Genomic DNA, 20,973 nt, shown 5'->3' with positions numbered 1-20,973 from the left:
GCAAATTAGGAGAACAGCAAAGCATAAAAAAAGCAGAAGAAAATAAACTTCCCCTCAACCCACCACCTGGTGGGAAAAGCCAGCATGTCAATGAGAAGGGTTTCCGTTTCTGGCACCTTCCCAGAGCACACCTATGCGCAGCCAGCGTCTCAGATGCTCACGTCAGGGGAGTGGGGGCCCTGGTGGGTCTCAGCCACAGGACACCAGTGTCGCCGTCCCGTGGTGTGTTCTGCCCATTTGGTCCCTGCCTCCCCTCACCGTCCACACTTGCTGTTCTGAGAAGGGCAGGCCCTGAGGCCTTCCCTGGCTGGCTTATCCACCGTGACCCCTCCAGAGCCGCCCCAACAAATGGTGCCGGGTGCAGGGCCAAAGGGCTGGGATGAAAGACCCCCGGCCTGGGGTGTTGGCCTGACACCTCGCTGGACGGGGCGGGACGAAGCCCCGGGGGGAAGCAGTGAGGCCTGGGTCCGCTCCACACCTCGCTCTCCCACGCTGTCCCAGCAACACCTCGTGGGGCCCTGAGCCATCTGCCCGCTATGCTGGGGCTGTGACCCTCCTCCAAGACAAGAGCATCAGCCAGCTTTGCCCACGAAGCCCCTGCTGGCCCCCGGCATGGGATGTCGCCTGATTTTCCACTGGAGACAGGCCAGGGGAACGGGGGTGGGGTGGGGTGGGGTGGGCGGGCTGCAGTTGTGGCCAGCCCATAGCTGAGATGCTCGGGGCCTCTGTGGGGCGTCATCCCCATCCCGCTTGCCAGGTACAAATGCTGGGGCAGAAGGGCCAGCCCCCAGGCCCTGGGGGGTGGGGTGCGTGGCTACAGATGCTATCCTGGCCTTTGAGGGAAGGTTTCGTTTTTTTGTTTGTTTGTTTGTTTTTCCATATTTTATTTATTTGAGAGAGACAGAGATAGTGAGAGAGAGCAGGAGTGGGGAGGAGAGGGAGAAGCAGGGAGCCCGACGTGGGGCTAGATCCCAGGACCCTGGGATCCTGGGCACTCCTTATTGTTGGGTTTTAAAACCTTCCCATGGGGCACCTGGGGGGCTCAGCCAGGGCAGCGTCTGCCTTTGTTCGGCTCAGGTCATGATTTCCGGGTCCTGGAATCGAGCCCCACGTCGGACTCCCTGCTCAGTGGGGAGTGTGCTTCTCCCTCTGCCTCTGCCGCTCCCCCCCTCCCTCCGACTCCAGTGGGTGCTCTCTCGCTCTCTCTCAAATAAATAAAATCTTAAAAAAACAAAAACCCAACAATAATGCTCTTCTGCTGTGAGGCAGGCTCGTGGCCCTCCAGTGGCCTCCACCTCTGATGTCCATGACCTGGGATGGCAGCCCTGCAGGGGCCTTGCTCCAAGGCCTGCCCTGGCCCCGGGTCCAGGAGGGTCAGTGCCCATGGGCCCAGCCCTCCCCCGCGTGGCCACTGCCCATCCCCTTCGTGGGGCCAGGACGGCGTCTCCACAGACAGAGCAGGGCGTGGGCTCCCTAGGGTGTCAGGGGCCCCCACAGGGGCCATGTGGTATGAACGAGTCTCCGAGAGGGCCGGCACTGGGCCCGTGAGTGTGAGCTGGTGCTCCGCAGGTGTGTCTCTCAGAAGCACCAGGGCTCAGAGGGGCCGAGCGTGGGTCTGCATGTGAGCCGTAGTCAGAGGCGTCACTGGGCATTCCACCGTGTGGACACAGGACTGGTGTGGCAGGGCGTCTCAGGGTGAGAGGGGGGGACCTCACGTGTTCCCCTGGCCCCAGGAGTGTGTCCGTGTGTGTGGGCAGCCTGCAGGCAGGCGCCTGTGTGTACCTGGCAGGGGAGTACAGGAGCTCGTTCCTGGGGACCTCTATGCTCAGGGTACTGCCTCCCCAAGCAGGTGGGGAGCCAAGACTGGTTCGGAGGGCACAGGGTCAGATGGGAGCAGCCTTACCAGGCTGGCACCCCAGGTCTGGGACCTTGGCCGCAGAGGGAAGTGTATACCTGGCAGCTGGAGCCAGAACCCCCCCAGCCTGCTGCCGGGACAGGAGGGCCACGGCCACTTCCCGAGGACCTGCCCCAGGCTCTCTGGGTGTGGAGCGCCCGGCTCTGGAGCTGCCGTGAGGCTTGCAGAGTGGACGAGGGGCGCTGACAAGCAGCAGTGAGGGCCCCAACAGCCATGGCTGTGGAGAACATCCTAAGACCTCCCTGGACATCCGTGAGCCTGCTGGTGACACTCTGGTGTCAAGGGAAGGAGGAAAGGGCAGTGGGTGGAATGGGAGAAAGCCCTGGGCAGAAGGACAGACACAGCTTTCCAGGACACAGCATGCCTGACAACCAGGGCATGAACGGGAAGCGCCCCAGGTCACCCTGGCCAGGGACATAGGGGAGGGTCACGGCCCCTCCCCCAGGCCCCTCGGGGGCTTGCAGGCCTGAGCCCTGGAAAGTGGCTACAAGCAGGACGGGCAGCTGAGCTTCCAGCTGGGTGTCCCCTGCCCACCCTGGGTGCCTTAGCTCCTGAACGCTCCTCCTCCAACTGCACCAGCCACAGCCCAGGGCCCACCTAGGACCTGGACATGCAGACCCCACTGTGTGGGGACAGTGGGGTCGACAATCCAGTCCAGGCTGGGCAGATGACACGCCACGTTCCAGCTCCCTTGGGGGGGCTGGGGCTGACATCCAGGGAGGCAAGCCAAGTGGTGTGAGCCGCGGGGCCCAGATAGGTGGCCAAGACCTCCTGCCCTGCTTCCTTAAGCCTGACACGGGGCGGTCACAGCCCCACTGTCAGGGGCTGGGGAGAACTCGGGCCCTAAATGTGAATTTCAGAGAAAGTGTGCAATACATTTCTATGAGAGAAGGTAGACAAGTTTTCTGAAGTTCACAGTTAGCGGGCGTCTGTATTTGTATTCGTGTAGTCCAGTGCCCGAGGCTTCCAGGCTTTTGGGAGGAACAGAAGCCCCAGAACCTGCCCCCGAGTCAGGGAAACCCCAGTGAGGGGTCATTGCTCACCGTCCCCAGCACAAGGCAGGCACAGCCAGGGCCCCCTAGGTCTCTCCATGAGGTGTGGGGGGCCGTAACCACCTGCCCTAGGTGAAATCAAACAGAATCTGGGCCAGAGGATGTCCTCTAGCCTCAGGCCCTGCGGGCGGGTCGGGGGGCTGTTGTCTGCCCCCGCTTTGGCAAACCTCAGCAGCCCCTAGGCGGCACCCCCTCCAGGAACCCCGGCTAAGCGCACCGCCCATCCCGGGGCTCCCGGGCACCCCAGCGCGGCGGGCGCAGCGCGGCCGTTCCCAGACGGGGGAGGGGCAGCGGGCCGTGAGAACCAGCCGGCGGCCGCGGCCGGGCCGCGTGGGAAAGCGGGAGGAGGGGCGGGCGGGGAGGGCGGGGCGCGCCTGGGAACGGCCCCCGCCCCCGGCCGGCCTTTGAAAGGGCCACTCAGGACACCCGGCCGAGATTCAAAAGCAAACGGTTGCGCCTGCCTTCCCGCGCCAGGACCCAGGGCGAGGGGGGCTGGGGGACCTCTCCCACCTAGGGCCGCGGGGGGGCGGGGGGGCAATGGGGGACAGGCTAAGGAAGTTGGGGAGTGGCCCTGGTTGCCCTGCTTCCGCAGACAAGTGGAGCCAGGCTCTCAGGCAGCGGGCGGTGGTCCGGGACCCCACGCCCTGCACCCTGGGGTCTGAACCTGCCTGAACGTCTGTGGGGCCTTTCAGTCACAGCAGCCCTGCCCCACAGTGTTCCCAGCCAAGGGAAAGAGGAGCCCCAAAGTCCTCCTCCAAAGGGTGATGTTCTAGAGATTGGGCTGGGGGCCTGGGGGCCTTCCTGGAGGAGGTGACAGCCAACCTGGGGCTTGGCAGACCAGGGGAGAAGGGTGTCACAGGAGCGACAGTATGACCGGCTCAGCATGGTGGGGAGCCAGCGTGACTGGGGCATGAGCACAGGGCAGGGGTCCCTTGGCCCTTCTCCTTCCTGCCTCCTCCCAGGGCCAGAGTCAGCCCAGGGAAGCTGGCCCCTTCCACCACCACCTGTGCCTTGAAATGGGTTTTCCATATGGGGGGGAGGAAGACGCAGTCCTTCCCGGAGCCGGACTCCCCCCACTTCTCTGACAGACCTTCCCCCACCCCCTCCCCCACCTCCAGGGAGGAGTGCCGGCTTGGCTGGGCAGGCCTATCTCCCTTTGTAGGGTTATTCTTAGGCCCCTCCCTCTCTGGCTGGCCCTATCTCATGCTGTTCAGCCCTGGATGCCCCATCTCTCCCCAGAGACCTTTGGGGTCTACGCTCGTCCTGAATGTGCTCCACACACAGTGGCCCTGCCTCAGGACAGGGGGTGGGCGGTGAGCGGGGCACCTTGGAGGGGGAGGGGAAGGGGACAAACTCCACTCCCCAGCCCCAGCAGGTGAGGGAGAAGTGGCTAGGTGCCCTGTAGCCCTGGCCATCCGTCCACTGGCCCCGACAGCACATGGATGGAACAGTCACTGCCTGGCAGACCCTCCCCAGACCCAATCCACGGCTGCCCACAGCCTCCTTTATCTGCAACTCCCCGGGGGCTGGCTGCCTCTGGCCTTGCACCCCTGAGGCCAGCCAGGCCCGTCTTGCTTCCCATATCCAGGGTTGAGCGGACAGTGGGTCTGCAGAAATCAGGCCTGCTGTGCCCATCCAGGTCCCATGGCCACCCACCAAGGGGCTCACTGCCCCCTGGCTCTGGGGCCCCACTTGCTTTGGGGCTGGAAATTGCTCCAAAGGAAGAAGAGCGCCCACCTCCCCCCATGAGATGCTGGCCAGGCCCCTCGGCCTGGGTCAGTCCCCTGCGAGGGCCGGTGGGTCCCTGAGAAAGCAGCTGTGGGCAGCGTAGGAACACACAGGCAGGGCTGCTGCCAAGAAAACTATTTATGGACGCTGAAATTTGAATTTCATGATTTAGCCGCGGGCTGCTGGGTGCTGACATCAGGGTGTCTGTCTCAACCTGCCGCTAACCCCAACCCTGGCTGTGGGGGACCTGGGTGTGCTGCTTTCTCCCGGAGCCTCAGGGCCCCTCTGACTGTGCCAGGGGGTGGGGGTGTTCCGCTCTGCAGCCCTGACCCTCCCCCCACCCAATCCGGAGGCCCGCCAGCATCCAGTGCCCTCGCCCCATGGAAAGGCATCACCAGGGGCTCTGGCTCCCTGTTTCTTCAGAGGCCGGTTCTCAGGCATTGCCAGGAGCTGGCCTTCACATTCTGGCTTGGGGTTCTGGAGAGTCCATGGCTCGGGGCTTTGGGAAGTGGCACAGTGAGAGCGCCCGTGGAGGCACAGAGCAGAGAGGGGGAAGGACCGTGGTCCCCAGAGACACGGCCGTACCCACAGACTTTGCGTTTTGGGCTCCAGGCCTTGTCTTACTGTCGGAGGTGTCTGGGACAGAGGACGACGCTGAGGGCGCCCACATGGCCAGTTCTGTTCCCCCCTCCACCTCTGACCTCAGCTGACCGGCTCAGATGACACCTGGCCCGCATGGCCAGGCCTACACTGTCCTGCCTGAGGTGGTCCCTGCTGTCCTTCCTCCAAGCTCCCAGTGGCCTGAGGTAGAGCCGTGGTTGTGTCTGTCCAGGCCACCAACGCCCACCTGCATGCTGTGTGTCCATGTACCTGTGGACACCTGCATCCCAGCAGTGGATGGGGCACCTGCTCCCATCCCCTCACACCAGCCAGGGCAGTGGGAAGCGCCGTCTGGGTGGGAGTTCATCCTACCTTGGGTGCATCCGTGCCCTCTGAAGTTCAGCCTTAAGCACGTCAACCCCTTCTGAAAGTAGACAGGACATGTGTGCACTCTCCCATCAACATTCGGCGGGGGGCGTACAGCCAGAGGAGCCCGTCCAGAGGAGACCCCACAGCGCTGATGCGAAGGCCCGTTAGAAGCACAGGATCATGGACTGCTGGATCCTGGGGCACCCGCCACACGGACACACATGAGAAGGAGAAAGGAGCTTGGTACCTGGGTGGGCGCCTGGCATAAGCTGGGCTGGGGACTCACACACCAACCTCCCCAGGCGCCGGCCCAGAGAAGCCTCGGCAGGTCTCAAGGCCATAGGCATAGGGCTGGCCTTCAGACCTCCTCTCAGCCCAGGCCACTCCAAGGGGTGACACAGCCCAGGGAGGGGTGGGTTGGGGGCAGAGGGCCTGGTGTGGACACACGGACAGGTGCCACTCGCAGGTTAGGGTCTCGCATAAAGCTGGCTGCTGGATGGGTTGGCATCCAGGGGCAGCCCTGCTTCAGTGTCAAGGATGCAGGTGTGGCTGTCATGCTGGCCCAGGATCTTTCCTAAAGTGGCCAGGGTCAGATCAGGGCCACCAGAAGCTGGGGGACCCCCAGGCCAATGGGGTCCAAGTCTTCAGTCCCCCAGGGCCGTCTGGTGGGAACAGAAGCCGGGGCTCTGAGACCCACGACTTCTCTGGAAGGGAGAGGGGGTGACCCTACAAGCTGTGGGGAGAGCCTGGAGGTGACCCACTCTGCTGTCACCCCTAGGGACGGCACCAGGCTTGCTCCGGGCCATCACCCAGGGTGATGGCTAGCCTCTCGAGTCTGGGGGCACGCTGGCCTCAGCCCCCGCCAAAACCTGCTGGTGGATCCCACTGTCCTTGAGGTCTCACAACAGCGCGGAAACCCATCCTCCTCCAGAGCCCCCGGCCGCTCCTCCTGCAGCCTCAGAGCCAGGGGGCTGGGGTCTCTCCCTGTGCAGGGTGGTGGCCACCCCTCCCCAGGCTTTGTGCCTCTGTGACCCTGGGGGCACCGAGTGTGGGAACGGGGCTGGGGGCCAGGGAGCACAAAGGATGGGGAGGGGCGGGGTCAGCGGCCGTGGCCCCTCTTCCTGTCGGTCCCTGGTCTGCAGTTGGTCATCGGGATAGAGGGAGGGTCTGCAGGCCCAGGGACCGGGCCAAGCACAGGTGCCACGGCTGGCCCTGGGTTCCAGGCGTGGGTGCCGGGGGTTGGCTGCTCTGGAGCTCCCCTCACATCCCCAGGCCCTGGGAGCCCTCTGCTTGCATCCCTCCCCTTCCAGAGATCAGTCTGGGCTGCTGTCCACCTCTGTCCCAGGGCCCTTGCCCGGCCCTCTTGTCTCCTGGGTGCCTGTGAGCCTGCAGCCCAAGGCCCGGCCTCCCCCAACTGCAGGCTTCTCTCTGGCCCCACTCCCTCTCCCCCCTGGGGATCCTGCAGCCAGCGCTGCCTGAGAGCTCCCCGAGGCGGGGCCACCGTCCCGCAGAGGCCTCCCCTCCCGGGTGCCCACTTCCGGAGGCCAACGTCACTGACTCCCCTCCCAGGACACTCCCCGACTTCCACATGGGGGCCACAGCCTGTTCCCCACCACAGTGGAGGGGGACCAGAGGGACAGTAAAAATAGACATTACGCCTAGCCATGTCAGGGGTTCATGCTTAGGCTTTTTTTTTTAACTCAAATTTCTTTGATAAAATATTTTCCCATGGTGGACGGCACTGGGAATGTCCTTTCGGCGGATGTTCCTGATGGACAATCCCAGGCCCAGGTCGCCAGCTTCAGGGGTCATGATCCTGCCCCCACCACGTGAGACCCACCACCCCGATCCCTGGAGTGGGCAGGTGGGCCATCTCCCCGCTTCAGGCCTCCACCCCCTGACTCTGGCTCTTCACGTGCAGATGCCCCAGAAGGTGGACCCTGGTGCCCAGGGCACGCGCCACAGCTTTGGGTCAGGGGCTGGGCACCAGTGTGAGGCATGGCCACAGACCCCTGGCCAGGCCCCTGGCCCAACCTTGGACCGGGCCTTCTCCCTCTGCACGTCCAGCCTTGTACCCCGACGTACCGGCCCAGAGAGTGTCCAGGCCCGCTCTGGGAATGCTCTGTGTGTCGAGTGGGTTTTCCCTCTGGGAATGGCACTAAAATAGCACGAGGAAGGGAAGGAAAATGGAAAGTCAGCCTGGCAGTGGGAGGTCTCCAGGGAGGCAGCCTGCTCCAGCCGGGGCCAGGGGCGACAGAGGCTCTGAGCCACCAGCCAGGGTGCTGAGGCCCACCGGAGCACAGGACAGGGCCCTGAAGGCCGAGCACTGCACAGAGGACCTCCCTGAGTCAGTCCTGAATGTGATGCTCTCTGCTGGTCAGTGGACAGCACCTTCTGATGCCTAGATAGACTTACAAGCCAATAGCCCCACAGAGCCCCCCAGAACCCCACGGAACCACACAGAGCCCCACAGAGCCCCACGGAACCACACAGAACTGCATGGAGCCCCACGGAACCACATGGAGCCCCACAGAACCACAAGGAGCCCCACGGAACCACACGGAGCCAGCCTCGTCACTGTGTTGAGCCTCGGGCTATCACCCTGCAGCGTCCATGGGGCACCTCTTCTGTGCTTCTTGGTGTTTGCCACTGGTCCATCCCGCCTGGCCCCGAGAATGGCATCTCCCCTGATCCTGGGCTGGGAGTAGGGGTGGCCAAGTGTGTAGGACGGGTGGTCAGCCATTCCTGGCTGTAGCTGAGGCTGAGCCCCTGGGGTTCAGCTGGGAATGCCGTGGTGGAGGGGCTCCAGGAGCACTTGGAGGGAATGTGGCCGGAGGCCTGCCCAGACCTGCTGCTGGCACGTAACTGCCACACATCAGTGAGCCGCCCGTCTCACAGTAAGCGGGTATTTGGTCTGAGAACCTCCGTGGGAACCCCGGCCTCAGGCCTAGGCATTGATGCTACCAGCGCTCGCTGGAGCAGAGTAAGCTCAGTCCTCCTACCTTTCCCAAGATGCCTCCCTGGTGATCATGGCTGGGTCCAAATTTAGAAATCCTGGCTTCTCAGAGACCCCCTTCTCTGCCCACCTGGCCCTGTAATGCTGGCCTTTCAGGGTCCTTGTACACGTTCGTGGACCCTCCTAAACAGCTATTTGCCACCCAGGGAGGGTCCTGCCCTGGGGCACACCCAGCACACTTTCTTTCGGAGCTGAGCTCAGCTGGAGGCCACTGGCCACCCCTGGGACCAGAAGGGTCCCTGGGCCCTTTCTTGACAAAGGCCCATCAGGCGCCGACACACAGCCTTTTACCTGCACCCCCACTTGCTGCCCACGCAGTGGCCAGCCCCTGACTGTGACCACACACACAGGTCTCTGCCTGGGACCCCCTCCCCAGCCCTGTGCACCCTGGTGCTGGGGTGGCTGCCCTCTGCTTCTTGGCCAGTGCAGTCGCATGGTCCCAAGTCGCGGACCCTGTCTCCGTCCTCACCAGCTGGCCTTGGGCGGAATGCATATCTTCCACAAATACGGACAGTGCTGGGCAGGGCCCCCAGGTGAGCAGTGAGCTGGGGGCTGAGGCTTCCCCTTCCTTCCGCATGCCCCTCCCCAGCCTGCAGGGCCTGGTGCATCTGCCTCCAGACCAGACCCCAGGGAGCCCAGGCCCACTGGCCAGGGCAAAGCCTACAACCTAGGAACCCAGCCATAGCCTTAACTTGTATTCTCAATCTGCTCCTGCTCATCTGCTCTGACACCTGCCACCTCTCACCTGCGCAGGCCCAGCAGCTGCTCCCAGGTCTCCCACCTCCCTACCTGTGGTCAGAACCCTCCGAATGCGTCCCACCTGCTGTAGTCAGAATAGATCCCAGCACCCCCGTAACCCCCCTCCCAGCTGTGCCCCCATGGGCTGTCCCCTGTCCTGGGGTGGCCGAGTGCCCACCTCTCCGGCCTGGGCACTGGCTGGTCCCCTATCAGGGCTCTGCCTCCGAGCCTTTGAACTGGCTCCATGTGGCCCCCCAGGCGTTCTCAAACAGCCTGCGTCCGGCCCCCCCCACCCCCGCAGGGCAGCGGGGCCCTCAGCCTGAGGGCTGCTAACGGTACAGGATGGCCAAGGCCAGTGAGGCCGGGGACGCTCTTCCCCGTGCAGGGGTGTGGTGGCTCCGTGCCCTCGCAGGCCTGAAGGAGGTCAGGCTGCTCCCCAGCACGAGGCTTCCCGGGGCGCCAGTGGGGGTTTCCTCCCAGCTACCCAACTTCCTGTTTTCTCAAGAAAACTTAGCAGCAGAGGCTCTGAAAAGCTCATTAAAATGCCTCCCAGGCGTCCCGGACGTCCTGGGGTCTTTACAACACTTGTCGGCTTGAGCAGAGACAAAGAGAGGCAGCCGACAAGGTTCCTGTCCTCCCAGAGCTCGCTGAAGGAAAAGGCCCTGCAGCGCACTTCCCGCCACGCAGGGCAGGGGGCCCAGGGGTCTGCACAGAGGGCACCTGAGGCCTGGTGGTGGGGGTCCAGGCCCTCCTCCCCGCTCCCACTCTGCTGCATGCCTGCCCTCGCGCGCACAGACGCTGCACTAGCTGCAAATCTCCTGACTCGGCCCCGTGGGCTCAGGTCCCAGGGGCCTGGCCGGAGATGACCCCTCCCCTGGCACTGTGGAGGTGAGGCCCAGCATCCACCAGGCAGCTGGGCTTGGGGAGGTGCTCCTGACGGAGCTTTGTCGTGGCTGCAGCTCCAAAATATCCTGGGAGTAGCCAGCACTCTGCACCAGGAGCCACGGGAGTACGTTAGGACAGGCCCCAAGGCCCTCTGTGCCCGCTGTACCCCACCGAGGCCCCGACATGGAGCAGCCACGCCCCAGCCTGCACCACCTCCCCCTCAGCCAGATGGCACTCAGGGCCCCCAGGCGCCCCCTCCCTGGCCCAATCAGCAGATGGTACCTAGGTCCCAGACCCCTCCCCGATCTTAACCCTGGATACAGCTGCCCTGACCTGGCCATTTCTTCACCCAGACCTTTCTAGACGTCAGGATGGACCCAGTGGCCATCTGCAGCTGTGGACATTGCCCTCCGAAAATGGGACACCCCCGCCCCCAGCCAGGTGCAACTTCCGGCTCCTTTTCCTTCATCTAGAAGCCCTGTGGGAGGCCAGCCCTGGACACGGGAGGAAACGCCTGGGTCGAACAGGCGTCCCACGTGAGCCGCTCCCGTGGCCAGGCCGGTGCCAGCACTCTGCCACCTCCTGGCCCCATGGGGGTGGGAGGAAGAGGAGGAAACACCGCAGGTAGGGCAGTGGCGGATGCTGCTTGCAAGGGCACAAGCCCCAAAGCACATGGCCTCTGCTGTCCTGCCGCCCTCCAGAGACATGCTGGGTCTTGCCTGCCACGGAAGTGGCTTCCTGACAGCTGGGGGGCTCACACACCGGTCCACGGCAGGCCTGGGGCACGGGGGACCCACCTGGCAGCGCCTGAAGATGTCTGCATGGGTGACACGCATGTGAAATGCTTGAGCATGGCCTTGACCTGCTGTTGGCCTTGAGGGAGCGGTCCACCGAGGGGCAGCGCCCAGCCCTGACCTGGGCCCGGAGCTGCACAGAAGTGTGGTCACTGAGGGGCAAGCACAGAACCCAGAACCTCTCCAGGCCCGGCTCCCCTCCCCCAGCTCAGGGGCCAAGAGCCTCTCCTCAGCCCACCCAGGCTGGGACAGCAGTGTCGGGTCAGCCCCCACTCCCATCAGCTCCACGGTGAGACCCCAAGAGGGGGTGGCCCAAGGGCTAGGCTGAGGCTCCCTTGGAAAGATGAGGCTCAGAGGCGAGCCGTCTTTGGGGCCCTCACCTGTGTTACGGCAGCCCCGATGTCAAGATGATCCTTCCCTCCTGCCTGGCAACCTGTGCGGGAGGCAGAGTGACGGGTGAGGGGCACACTGGCGCCGGCAACTAGGGCTGTTCCTGTCCCCCCCCACCCCCTGTCTCCCCCAGGCCCCGCCCTGTCCCCCAGAGCTGCCTCTGTCTGGGATCTGAGCAGCCAGCAAGTCCTGCAGCCTGAGTCCTGGGGCATTGCCTTGTTGTATAGATTTGGTCTTAGAATCCTAAAAACATTTTACATAATTGCAAACAAAATTAAAATTTAAAAAGCAATCTCTAAAAATCCAAAGAAGATGAAACAAATGAACTGCATGGAAAGAAGTATTCCAAGTGACACGTGGACGAACGCCAGTACATTGACAGTGCATCTCCAGGGTTCTTCACTACAGACCGAAAATGAAAAAACCCTGCAGCAATCCTATTGTTGGCGATAATACTGGCATTGTTACTTGGAAACGTTCATGTGTGAACTGTGACAAAAACAGATGCATTACGCTGGTGTTGGGTCGGGTTCAGTTGGGAGAGGGGAGGTGTGAATTAAAACTAAGGAAATTGCACCACGGCTTCAGGCCTGAATAGAAAGCTTCACTCTGAATTTCTTATATATTGAAAAGTATTTCATCCCTCCGGCTACCATAAAGGCCTAGAAAGAAGAACCAACCCTACAGCCAGGAGCATCCTGTGCCCAGACTGGTTTCCACATAGGTGGAAAGGGGGTCAGCACCTTTCTTGAGAAATAGCTGATTCCAGGTCTGAGGCAGAAAATGCACACAATGAAGCTGGAAGGTCTCGTGGTGTCAGAAAACAAAGAAGTTATCAAAGTTCACAAGTGTTCTAGCAAAAGGACTCAGGATGCAACGAAAGCTCTCCCATGCCGCAGGGGGCAAAGTACCTACGGACGAGGTGCCAGCAGCAGCACGCAGAAATGCCGAACACGGCTCTATCGATGTGTTCGGCATGTTTCTAAACAATCACTAGTTATCTCTGGAGAATGGGAGAGGCCACTCAAAAATGTAAGAGCTAAAACTATAAAAATCTTAAAAGAAAACATGGTGGGGAAAATGTCACGGCATTGGATCTGGCAATGATTTCTGGGATATGACACCCAAAGCACAGACAACAAAATTAAAAATAGAAAAATTAGGCTTCCTGAGAACTAAAAACTCTTGTACATCAGAGGGCGCCATCAAGATAGTGAGAAGACAGCCCACAGAGTGAGTGAGAATATTTGCAAATCATGTGTCTGTTCAGGGATTAATATCCAGAACATATAAAGAACTCCTACAACTCAACAACAAAAAAGCAAATAACCCAATTAAACATTGGCAAGGGGCTTAAATAGACATTTCTCCAAAGAAGACATACAGATGGCCAACATGCACACGAAAAGGTGCTCAACATCACTCATCATTAGAGAAATGCAAATCAAAACCACAATGAGATACAAATTCACACCCATTAGGATGGCTTTTTTTTTTTTTTAAGGAAAATAAGTTTTGGTAAGGAGGTAGAGAAATTAGAGCCCTCATGCATTGCTGGTTGTAATAAAATGGTATATTTAGTGTGGAAAACAGTATGGTAGTTTCTCAAAAAGCTAAACATAGAATTACCATATGAGCTGGCAATTCCACTTCTAGGTATATATCTGAAAGAACTGAAAGCAGAAAATTGAACAGATACCTGTATACCAAGGTGCATAGTAGCATTATTCACAATAGCCAAAAGGTAGAAAGAACCCAAGTGTTCCAAGTGTTCATCAACAGATGAATGGGTAAACACCCCCTCAAATACACACACACACACTAGAATTTATTCAGCTTTAAAAAGGAAGGAAATTCTGACACGTGCTACAACTCGGATGAACTCTGAAGACATCATGCTGAGTGCAACCATCTAGACACAAAAAGACAAATAGTATGTGATTCATGTATATGAGGTATCTAGAGAAATCAAATTCATAGAGACAGAAAGTAGAATGGCAGGTGCCAGGGGCTGGGGGAAGGGGATGGAGAATGATGGTTTAATGGGGATAAAGCCTTTGTTTGATGATGAAAAATTTTTGGAACTTGATAGTGGGTACACAACACTGTGAGTGCCCTTAATGCTACTAAATTGCACACTTAAATATGGTTAAAATGACCTATGTTTTGTATATTTTACTACAAAAAGTAAGAAAAAAAGCAATAAAGCAAGTGGTTACTTTGTAGTGATAACAAATATACATCTATGTGATGAATAAAAAATAAAATAAACAAACACAACTGAAGTAAATGTGAGAAAAGAACCAAATGAACGGACATTCAAGAGAAAATACAGACTAGTTACACAGAAATGACACAGGACTGATGGCAAATGTCTCAACAGCAATGATGGACACCAAAAAAAAATCAATGCGTTATTTTCAAAGCTTTGTCAAACTACAATTATAAACCCAGCTACATTCTCTTTCAGAAGAGAAAAGACATAGAGATTTTTCAGTGAAAAATAGCCCTGATGCAAGAATGTAGCAAAAGACGTTCTTTTAGCAAGAAAGAGATTGCTTTTTCTTGGAGCAAGGTCTGTTGTGCATATGCACATCCACACATCATAAACTCTAAAAACCATCAAATACATAAAACAAATAGGATAATGTCTAATTTGTAGATTTAAGAAAAACCACATTGTGTTAAAATAGTGGAAAATACTAGTAGGTAAGTTGGGAAAGGAATAAGAAAGCTGACTTGTTCTAGGATCCCCATATTAACTTTAACTTCAGACAATGTTAACTCAAATATAAATGTTAAAATTTCTAGGGTTATCTCTAAAAGAATTGAAACAGAACCTATAACTTTCAATTTAATAGAGAGAAAAGTAGAAAAAGAAAAAAAAAAACTAAAAGAATGTTAAGGAAAAAAGGGAAAAAATAACAGAAAAAATAAGACCAACAGAAAGCACAAGTCAGTGTAGTACAGCTGAACCCAAAGTATGTCAGCAGTTACATCAAGTGTAAACAGATTAAACAAATAATTTGAAAAGCAAAGACTGTCAGACTAGACTTTTTTTTACATTCAGCTAGAAGCAATTTATAAGAAATACATCTAATATATAAGAGTAAAGGAGGTTCAAAGTAAAAAGGCGAGAAATGATATACAAATACTATCTAAAGAATGCTGGAGAATGATATCAATATTAGTTAAAATAGACTTTATGGCAAAGACCATTATTAGAGCCAAAGAGGTTTACCTCATAATTGTAAAATATTTAACTCAACAGGAAGATACAGGAATTCTAAAAAAATATATGCAGATGCACCTAATAACACAATTTAAAAACATAGAAAGCAAATTCTGACACAACTATAAGATGAACCCACCATCCTAGGAAACTTCAGTACAGAGAATTAAGCAGAAAAACAAACAAGATACAAATGATTTGAGCAACACATTAATTAAGCTTGATCTATTGAGAGTGTGTGTGTGTGTGAGTGAGAGAGAGAGAGATGGACATGAGCATAATTGGAGGAGAATATGTATCCTTTTAAAACCCACGTGGGACATTCATAAAAAGATCCTCTACTTGGCTACAAAGCAAGTCTTCACAAATATCTAAATTGGCAGTACATAGACTATGCTCCTTGACTACTATATAGTTAGGTTAGAAACCCACTTTTAAAAAGGTAACTTAAAAGCTCCCAAACTCCAAGCTTTCTGAAATTGAAAAACAGCCTTCTAAGGAACTCTTAAGTCAAATAAGTAATTATAACGGGTACTCAAAAATTATTAGAACTATAAAATAATAAAAGTACTACATATCAAAACTGAGGGAATGCAGTGAAAACAGTACTTCAAGAAAAAATTTATGCTCTTGAATGTTTACATCATAAAATTTAAAAGGCTAAAAATTAAGGAGCGAAGCACTCCACTTGGAAATAACCCTAAGAAAGCAAAAGGAAGGAAACGATAAAGATAAGAATAGAAATTAATGAGATAGAAAACAAAAATGCAATAGGATCAACAAACCAAATACTAGTAATTCGAAAGGACTTATTAAATCGACAAATCTCAGCAAGATCAAGAAAAAAGAAGGAGCACAAGTATGCACCAGTGAGACTGGAAGTGTGAAAAAAGCTACAGACATGGTGGGACTTACACAGGGAGTACCAACAACTGTATGTATCTGGAATGTTGGGCGGGGTGGACCAGAAAACAACAGAAATCACCAAAAGTGACTCAGGAAGATGTGGACAACTAAATAATCCTATAATTATTAAAGGAAAAAGAATCATCACTAGACACTCCCTCCCCTAAAACATCAGGCCAAGAAGCCTTGCAGAAAGTCAGTCAACATTTGAGGAGAAGATAGTTCAAATATTACTCAAAGTTGCAGAAAGAGGAAAAGCTCCTCAACTTGTTTATGATGAAGCCAGAAAAGAAGGTGATGAGAAAGAACAGTCTGACGTCAGCTATGCTCCTCAAGAGCCATCCAAATGTCCCAAATAAGAACTTCAAACCAAAGCCAGCAACGTTGGAAAAGGGTTACGTGCTCCGCCAAGACTGGTTCAACCCAGAAGGGCAAGGTTGGTCCCAAACGAAAAATGCCACGTTGGCACATTAAAGGGAAAAAGCCTCCATGGTTATCTCAGTGGCTGCGGAGATCGGTGGCGGGAGGGTTCCTCGGCCGGCCGGCTCTGCAGCGGCCGCCCCGCTTTGGCCCAAGGCAACGAGGAGAGGACAGCACCCCCACCGCTCCTGGGCGACACCGTCCTGGAGGTCTGAACGAACGTGACAGGAAGGGGAAAACCAGAAACTGGGAGGTTTGGAAAGGAAGGAAGAAAAGTGTCGCTGTTTGTGGGTGGTGCATCCCCGAGGAGAGCCCCAAGGACTGACAGCCGTTGGGCAGAACTGAGGACACTTTCGTCAGGTTTCTGGGTGTGAGACCAACTCTTAGGCCAAGTTCCTGGGTGAGCTCTGACCAGCGAGGCACAGGGCCCTGAAGCACACAGGAGAAGAGGCAAACACTCACGGGCAGAAGACCGGATAGTATACACAGGCCACCTCCTCCCACCCGGTTCACGGTCAACGCAGCTCCGAGCGAAGCCCCACTGACCGGCTGCTTCTACGGGACTGGCCGAAGTCTCGCCCCGCCGGATGCCAAGATGAAGAGTAAAGCCAGAGGCATTAAGAGAGGGGAGACCAGGAAAGACTCGGGGAGACGTGTGTTGAGGGTCCCCAAACCACCCCCAGGTTCACTGACTCCCCAGAAGGACTCTGCATAGAGTCATGCTCACGGCAAAGGTTCGTCATGGGGAAAGGATACGGAACAAAATCAGTGTGTGGAAGAGGCATGTGGACAAGAGGCAGGGGCACGAGGAGCCCCCACGGGAGCTGTGCGGCCATCCTGCTCCGCCCCCTGCAAGGACACGCGGCAGGGAGCTCCATCTCTGCGGGAAAGCCGTGGACACCGGGCACCGGGAGTCCACACGGGCTGGGCACACAGGCACCCCCTGGCATGCACTGGGACTGCCGACTCCCAGACCAAAACCCTGCGCGCATGGTTTAGGCATGTGAGCCACCATCACCAGCCAGGGACCGGCCTCGCAGGCAGGCCTGGCTAAGGACCGCGTCAGGCTTACTCAGTAACTTCCTCACAAAGCGGGCACAGAACTGAAGGCACCGGCAGCTTGTGAACATAGGAGAAGATGCTCGACTTTGATTAAAATACATGACATATGATTTCACACCGGCGGGCCCAGTGAGACGGACAGCTTGGCACCAGTGGTGAACGTGACCTGTGCTGTCGTTCAGCCACCCACGGCAGGAGAGCCTGGGTCTCGCTCTGTGGCTGCTCTTGGGGCAGATACAGAAGCTCTCCAGTCCCTTATGTGACTGTGAGCGGGAAACGTGGCGCCCACACCCATTCCTTCCTTCGCCACTTTGCCCAGCACCGTGAAAGCAGCCAGCTGACCCCACATCCTTGTTACTCAGGCCAAAATGTCCTGAGGTAGCACGTTCACCCAGAATCTCTCCTCCTACAGGTTCTCGACCACGGGCATCCCGGGGCAGGCCACAGACTACTGGTGACCCATCTCCCACATGAGAGAGTGCTTTTCTATCTCTTCGGATTAGAGGACCCAGCCAGAGGTCCCACACCCCATTCAGAGAACTCATCCTGAAGACCGTCCTTGGGGACCACTTCTGGCCCCAACGTTTTCAGCTAGGGTCACCCGGGAGGCCTCGCCCGTCGGAGGTGTAGGTGAGGAACTGGCCAGGCGCATCTGAAGTCCGCCGGGCAGACTGACGGGGGTAGATCCCGAGCCGTGGGATGGCTACGGGCCTGGACTTTCTCCGCGAATTCTGGCTGCTGCTGAGGGACTGAGGGCTCGGGCTTGGTGGAGACCTGCAAGACCCTTGCTAGCCTTTTGTAAACTCATACTCTGCCCGCTGTGTAGCCACAGGCAGCCTCTTCCAGGCCACGCTTTGGAAATCAAACACTTGGTTTTAGCATCTTTCACCAACCCACCACACTGAGAATTCCCTCCTCGCCTGTCAAGGCCTCTCCCCCAGCCGACCCCGGTCCTCTCCTACTTGAGGCCCCAGGATGTGCCTCTAGCACAGAGCGTGGAGGCCTCCTCCATCCTGGGCAGCCTGCCCGGCAAGCGATGGACATGGCGCCACCGTGCTCTCTGAGCACCCGCCTCCCTGCAGGGAGCACACCCCTGGCGTCCCTGGGCCCTCAGCTGCAGAGCGTCCTTTCTTTTCAAGAACATGTCCGTCAGTGTATTAACATGCATGAGATGAAAGGTATAGAAGGCGGAACCTTCTCTTGTACAACCTGCTTTTTTTTTTTGGAGACAGAGCCGTGCGCGCGTGGAGGGGGCGGGGCACAGGGAGAGCGAACCCGAAGCAGGTTCCACGCTCGGTGCCAGACCTGGGGCTGGGCCTTCCAACGCTGAGATCATGACCTGAGCCAGAATCAAGTTAGACACATAACTGACCTGCTTTTGTACAAAACACACAATTCATCGACTCAGGAGTCTTGATGGGAAACACATGATTTGGAAAGGTCCATAGAGGAGGACACCAAACAGCCAAAGGGCCGCAGGCACTCCCACTGCTGGACATGCTCTCTCTGGAAGGTGCCCGAGGACCCTGCCCCGAGAGGACACATGCCTGCTCCACCATCCAGAGTGTCTACACCAGCAAACGAGCGAGTGGTGTGAAGCCTCCTACTCTGGAGACATAGACCAAAAACACAGAATTCCTTAAAAGCTTGGATCAAAAGGCCTACTGGAACCAAGTTAAAGGGACTTTGGAAACAATGGCTGACATCGGTCCATGACGTGGGTCCATGAAACCACAGGGAGGGTCCGGTCTGGCTCACCCCTCCACCGGTGTGCGGCATGGAGAATGACCACCCACAAATGCCACTTCCTGAGCCCCCAGGAACTGTGAGGTCCGTGTGTTTTTAGTCCCGTGTGGTTCGGCTTCACTTTCCAGACCCTGCCTCTGTCTCATACCTTCAAGGCCTTCCACTCACAGTCCTCCGAGGCCGGACAGGCCTCTCTCGGGATGCCAGCCCCCCCGCCCCCCCGGGCCTTCTGCGTCTGCAGCCGTCTGCTACGAGCCTGAATACAGCTCTGCAGTGGGCTGGTCCCGCTGGCTCCACGGGCTCCCTGCTCAGGGCTCACATCAAAATCTGTGCTCTGGGGAAGGGCAGGCTCATGAGGGGCTGGCAGGATCCAGCCCCTGCTCGACGTGGGGTCTCAGGCAGCACCTGCACTCCGTCTCCTTCCTGGGCTCTGAATCTGACTCCTGCGTTCTGTTTCTGCTCGACAGGCTCATGCGGTGACACTGGGCCCACCCGAAACTCATTTAAAATAATCTCTCTATTTTAAGGTCAGTTGATTAGTAAATTACATCTTTAAATCCTATTTGTCCTGCAATGTGACAAGTCACAGGTATAACATAGGGGGTAAGGGGCAGGGGAGCCAAACCCTGCCTCTCGTTTGCTGGAGACCCCGTGCACTCCCCGGTGGGAAGGCACCTCCTCCCTGGCTCCTGAATCCCCTGACCCAGGAGGCCTGGTCTGGAGTCCCCGAGAAGCCAGGCTGGCCACCTTGGTCTCAGCCCCCCACAGGCTAAAAACAGCCTTGGTTGGGAAGCAGGTGTTTTGTACCGGGACAGTGACCAGGGCCAACCTTGGCACACCCACCTCCTCCCCTGGACGCCAGGACACGGCCCCCGGGAGAGGGGGCCCGCGAGGGGCCAGAGATGGGGGAGAGAGCCAACATCCTGTCATGGATGCCAGGGGCCGGCACAGGAGGCCCTTCTCGCCCAGCTCCGGCCCTCCCTCCTGCTGCAGCCTCAGCACCGGGGGGGACGGGGGGGGACAGCACAGGGCAGGTCCTCGCAATTCTTCTGGCTTCAGCTTCCTCAGTAGTGGGGGTGGCACGAAGAATACCACCCACGTGTGCTGGAGCCTGGGCCCCGTGCAACCAGACAAACCCCACTGCTCCGCAGGCTCGGGCCGAGGCCAGCCAGCTGGTGAGCCAGGGGACCCTTTCTCAGAAGAATGTTTGCAAATGCTTAAAAGAAGCCACATATTAACAATAAAAATGACACGGGGGCCAGTCTGTCCCACTCACAGCAGTGTCCCTGGAAGCCGCCCAGGTGACCGTCCCACGCGGTGGGCCTGGGGGGACACTGCTCTGGTCCACCTGCAAACGGAATGCTTCGGGTCATAAAAAGGAGTGGAGCACCAACGACCATGAACCCGGAAAACACGGTGCTGAGTGAAGGAGGCCAGCCATCTAGAACAGAGTCCCCACAACGGCCAGGGCCTGGGCGGGGCGACAACAGCAGTGGAAACGTCACACGACGTGGGAGCGTACGAGAAGCCTGTGGATGGGACGCCTGGCCGGGTGAGCTGTGGGTGGTTCTGCCTGCACACCTGTGGAGGAGCTTTCCATCTACGTTCAGACCCCTGCATTCTGAGACGCCCCCCCACTCAGATTTTCTTCGTGGCCCCGGGGGCTGGTGTCCCCACAGGCAGGGCCCTGCCACGGCCGGGAGCAGAGCCTCTTTCCGTGCAGTGTCTCCAGGGGCCACAGGACAAGGGGGTGAGGGTGGGGGCATGCCCACCCCCAAAGGAGCCGAGAGGGTTCCCGCCGGCAGACCCCAGGGGCAGGGCAGCCATAAACATCTCTGTCCTTAGACCCAGGCAGACAGAAGGGCCCCGAGCCCCGGGAGGCTGGGCGCAAAGCCCCGCCACGCTTACCTTGACGGCCCTGCGGTGTCCTCGCCGGCGCCCAGCCCTTGCAGCCTGTGGTCGCACAGCACACAGAAGGCCCTGCCCGGGACCTCGGGGCGGCGCCCTCCTTCTCCGCCACAGGCACCTGCAACACGGCTTGGCTCAGCAGCCCGCGGCCCCCTCGCCCCCACCCTGGTCTTGATGGGGAGTGAGAGCCCTGAAGGCCGAACTTTAAAGAG

General features: G+C 57.5%; 1 protein-coding gene across 1 annotated transcript in view; it reads right to left on the bottom strand.

Moving 5' to 3' along the window:
- Window positions 1-20,973, bottom strand: part of EXD3 (exonuclease 3'-5' domain containing 3) — a 76,984-nt gene that overhangs the window by 6,216 nt on the left and 49,795 nt on the right. Inside the window, 8 exon segments of the mRNA XM_073890031.1 lie at window positions 11,101-11,141; window positions 11,144-11,176; window positions 11,179-11,249; window positions 11,487-11,530; window positions 19,002-19,187; window positions 19,697-19,964; window positions 20,130-20,201; window positions 20,762-20,879. Of these exon segments, the coding sequence (XP_073746132.1) occupies window positions 11,101-11,141; window positions 11,144-11,176; window positions 11,179-11,249; window positions 11,487-11,530; window positions 19,002-19,187; window positions 19,697-19,964; window positions 20,130-20,201; window positions 20,762-20,879 (833 nt within the window).

Source organism: Callorhinus ursinus, unplaced genomic scaffold, assembly GCF_003265705.2.
Source record: "Callorhinus ursinus isolate GAN/ISIS: 27379988/994484 unplaced genomic scaffold, GSC_fseal_2.0 scaffold125, whole genome shotgun sequence".
Taxonomy (NCBI): domain Eukaryota; kingdom Metazoa; phylum Chordata; class Mammalia; order Carnivora; family Otariidae; genus Callorhinus; species Callorhinus ursinus.
Note: the sequence above shows the minus strand (reverse complement) of the source record. Positions and strands in the feature narration are given on the sequence as shown.